This window comes from Hordeum vulgare, chromosome 5H, assembly GCF_904849725.1.
Source record: "Hordeum vulgare subsp. vulgare chromosome 5H, MorexV3_pseudomolecules_assembly, whole genome shotgun sequence".
NCBI lineage: Eukaryota > Viridiplantae > Streptophyta > Magnoliopsida > Poales > Poaceae > Hordeum > Hordeum vulgare.
Genome location: NC_058522.1, coordinates 522693457 through 522697380, shown reverse-complemented (window position 1 = coordinate 522697380; position 3924 = coordinate 522693457). Strand labels below are relative to the sequence as shown.

The following is a 3924-nucleotide window of genomic DNA, read 5'->3' as shown; positions in this document are numbered from 1 at the left end:
CTATCCGTATGAATTATCTAGCTCAGGAAGGATTAAAAAGATGTTTCGAACATGCTTTGGGGTGCTCGCTAGCTTGTCCTTTTATTGGATTTGCCAAATGGCACTAAAGACATTACATACTGCAAACAATTTCCAGTAACATGGTGGCATATCTTCGAAAATGACGATGAAAATGGCAAAATGAAAAATTCTCAGTTTCCTTCTTTTTTACTGCTTGCTCATTCTATACAGCAAGCTGAGTCAGTGAGTCAGTGAGCTGTTTGTTAGGAATCCATGGCGCTTGTTCCTTGAGGATGTCTCTAAAGCATCCACATTATTCATGTACAACTGATGGTTACCAGATTTCATATGGTAATAAAAAAATTATGCAATGATCGAATATATAGGTATCAATGTGTAGATCCTTACCAATATATGTTCACATGTACACCATTCTTCAACTTGGAATCTTAAACTTGTCCCCTCATTTTGGCCGCATAAAACCATCTTCGGTCATGATACATTCACAAGCTAAATCTGAAGCACCTACGCGTGTGTGTTCTCAAGGCGCTTCATGGAAAGAGATGCGGTATTGTATACTTTTATAGTTAGAATATAGGTTGCTGCTAACATTTCTAGCTGTAATTAATATGAAAACATGATTAAGTGAAGACATAATAGACTGATAAATGAAGACTTAGTTGAAATGGCAGCAACATAATCTGACATTAGTACCCCTAAAATATATAACTCAAAAAACAGTGTTCACAGTGGAAATGGTGATAAACAATTCTCACGAGTTTCAATAGCAAGATAAGCATCTACTACATGCTGAGTTCATCCCCACCAAGTAACAAGCATAGTCATCTATTCATAATTAAACAAGATCTATCCTGATGAACTAACCAGCAAAAAAATTCATGTACCCAGTACTTTCCCAGATACTATTTTCTCATGTTTCATCGATAAGTCCATCGAGGGTTATTGATATCCAGGAGACGGCCAAAAGTTGCTAATGCATCATAAAACTTACGAATCCTGAGATAACCCCTTATTGCAGAAACATCGGACTCTCTGAAGTTGGCCTTCTCTGCAATTAGTTCAATAGCACTTATGAGGTAATCATCCATACCCAGGTTCAGTAGACCATCAGCTAGCATGCGGAATGATGAAAACTCTGGTATGAAACCCTTATCTGCCATCTCTACCAGGAAATCAAAAGCTTCTTTAATAGGGCCACCACCACGACAGAGACCACGGAAAACAATTTTATATGTCAAAGCATCAGGAGGCTCGCCAACTTCTGTCATCTCCCTATACAGATTCAGAGCATCTCTGCTATTATTCCCTCTAAACAGAGACTGGATCACAGGATTGAAGGCTTTTGGAGTTGGCCTCATCCCTTTCATCCGCATACCTCTAAGAAGCTTCAAAGCAGCCTGAGTCCGACGAGCCTTGCACAGGCCATTAATGAGTGTTGCATATGTAACTGTATCAACTTCAAATCCATTTGCGGTCATAGTTTGTAAAACATCAGCAGCTTTACCTATGTTTCCTTGCTTGCAGTAATGAGTTAGAATAGAATTGTAAGTGATATTATTAGGTTGCAACCCTTCACTTATCATTTGTTCAATAAGTTGTGCTGCATCATCAATCCTTTCGGCCATGCACAATCCATCAACAAGTGTATTGAATGTGACCGCATTCCTTTCAATACCTGTTACATCCATTTGATCAAAAACCTCTTCTGCTTCTTCTATTCTCAGTTTCTTGCATAACCCATCAATTATAGTGTTATATGTCACTGTGCTCAGAGGACAACCACTAATTTCCATCTCCTTCAACAAATCCAAAGCTTTGGCTAGCTTCCCAGATGAGCACAGGTTATCAATCAATATATTGTATGTAATTTCATCAGGGGTGCAGCCACTGCTTTTCATCTCTTCAAACAATCGAACAGCAAGATGAGGATCTCCAACCTTGCAAAGGGCATTTATCAAAATGTTGAAAGTATGAACATTTGGAGAGAGTCCCTTCACTGTTAGATCACGTGCAAGGTTCAAGGCTTCCTCAAGATGATTCTCTGTGCATAAAGCAACGATGAGAGTGTTGAAGGTGGTAATGTCAGGCAAACAACCGCTATCCACCATCTGATTTATGATTGCCATAGCCTCGTCAAGTTCTCCATTTTGACACAAGCAGTTCACAACAGTAGTGTAGGTGAAAACATCTGGATCGCTGCCCTCCTGGAGCATCAAATCCATGACTTTGAGGGCATGATCAACATGCCCGTTTTGGCACAGACCATGAACAAATGTAGTGAGCGTGACCTTGTCAGGTTCAAAACCATCTGCAATCTCTTGCTGTACATAACTGAGAGCATCTTCGACTCTTCCCAGCTTGCAGTACCCGTTAATCAAAACATTGACTGTTACACTCGTTGGCGAACATCCCATTTCTGACATCCGTGCCTTCATCCTCAGTGCCGCCTCAATGCTCCCCTCCTCGACAAAACCTTGCATCAACGCAGTGAATGTCACCTCGTCAGGCGCCACGCCGTTGCTAGACATGTCCTCCAGCATCAAAACGGCAGTCCGAACCTGATGAACTCGACACAATGCGTTGATCACCGTGTTGTAGGTGACCAGGTCAGGCTTGACGCCCCGACTGCTCATCTCCGTATAAACGGAGTCAAGGAGCTTGATCTTGCTCCCCTCCATAAGAACACGGAGAAGGTGATTGTACACCACCACCACTGCGTCTCCCTGAATGCCGAATATGTCAAGCTGGTTCAGAACCAAGTCGAAGGCATCATCGAGCATGTGCAGCCGCGCGTAGCCCTCTAAAAACGACAGCACCACGCCCGGGCCAACCTCGTGCCCTTCCTGGCGCATCTCCCTGACGAGCACCTTCATCAGGTCGAAGGCGCCGGCCGTCCCGAGCTTCCGGATGATCTCCTCGTACACGTCGCGGCCGGGCGCGAAGTCGTCCCGTGCGAGCGCCGAGTTGAGCATCCGGAGCGCCGCCTCGGGGTCCGCCTGCTCGCGCAGGGCGGACAGAAGCGCTTGCTGGTCGGAGGTGGCCGCGGACGGCACGAGACGGGGCCACCGCCAGCGCGGCCGCGGCCGCGACGCCGGGGAGGCGAGGTTGGACGGCCGGGCCGTCGCCGCCTGCAGCGACGCGCCGGGGCAGGAGGCTAGGCGCATTGCGAAGGCCATTACGGAAATATCACGAGCATCTGGCGGGCGCACAAGGAGCGGCGGGGCGGTTTGTCAACGGGAAAAGATGGTGCGCACGAGGGGCGAGTTGCTCTTTGTGGGAAGCGGGGGAGGAGGAGGGGAGCTGACGCAAGGGGAGCTTGGGAGCTCGTGGCGAGAAGGCTATGGCGGACGGAGGAGGAATACGGGAGGGGCAGAGTGGCGACGGGCCGGAGGTGAAGAAGGGGATAGGATAGGGGGAAGGGAGGGGGGAGTTGAACCTTCGTCATCCTGTGTACCAATCTAATCTCTACCTTTGGATCTCAATCCAGCGGCGGCAAATACCACGGTCGAAATACGCAATGTGGTGTTCTGCGACAATATCATACACACTCATACCCTATTTCTACGAGCATTTTTAAGAGACTGAGCCGACATATTATCTTGAGATTTACAAAGTCATTAGAGACGACTCCTTGTTGACAGACAGAAACGTCTCCTCCCACTGAAAGCGTACTGTAGAAAAATTCTAAAACAAATCCAAAAATAATGCGAGCACCAAAACTTGAACCATGATAGACTTAAGATAACACTGTCCCTCTAACCATCCAACCACATAGATTGTTTCATGTATTACTGCATCATACGATGATGCGCTTCCTTCCTTGATTGCTTCAACCGTCACTTTGCAATCCAATGCTAGACCTTGTTTTTTTCACAAACTTTTTACTTCCGTTTATATTTCCAA

The 3924-nt window shown here is 46.1% G+C and overlaps 1 protein-coding gene across 1 annotated transcript; it reads right to left on the bottom strand.

The window, feature by feature from the left end:
- Positions 1 to 702: 702 nt before the first annotated feature.
- LOC123397125 (pentatricopeptide repeat-containing protein At3g53700, chloroplastic) lies at positions 703 to 3197 on the bottom strand. Its single transcript, XM_045091792.1, has one exon. It carries the CDS (start codon positions 3195 to 3197, stop codon positions 939 to 941), a length of 2259 nt encoding a protein of 752 aa, XP_044947727.1. The 3' UTR covers positions 703 to 938.
- Between the last annotated feature and the right edge of the window lie 727 nt (positions 3198 to 3924).

What these genes read in the sequence shown, in the direction of transcription:
- LOC123397125 (XM_045091792.1), bottom strand. Translation starts at nt 3,197, where the DNA reads ATGGCCTTCGCAATGCGCCTAGCCTCCTGCCCCGGCGCGTCGCTGCAG.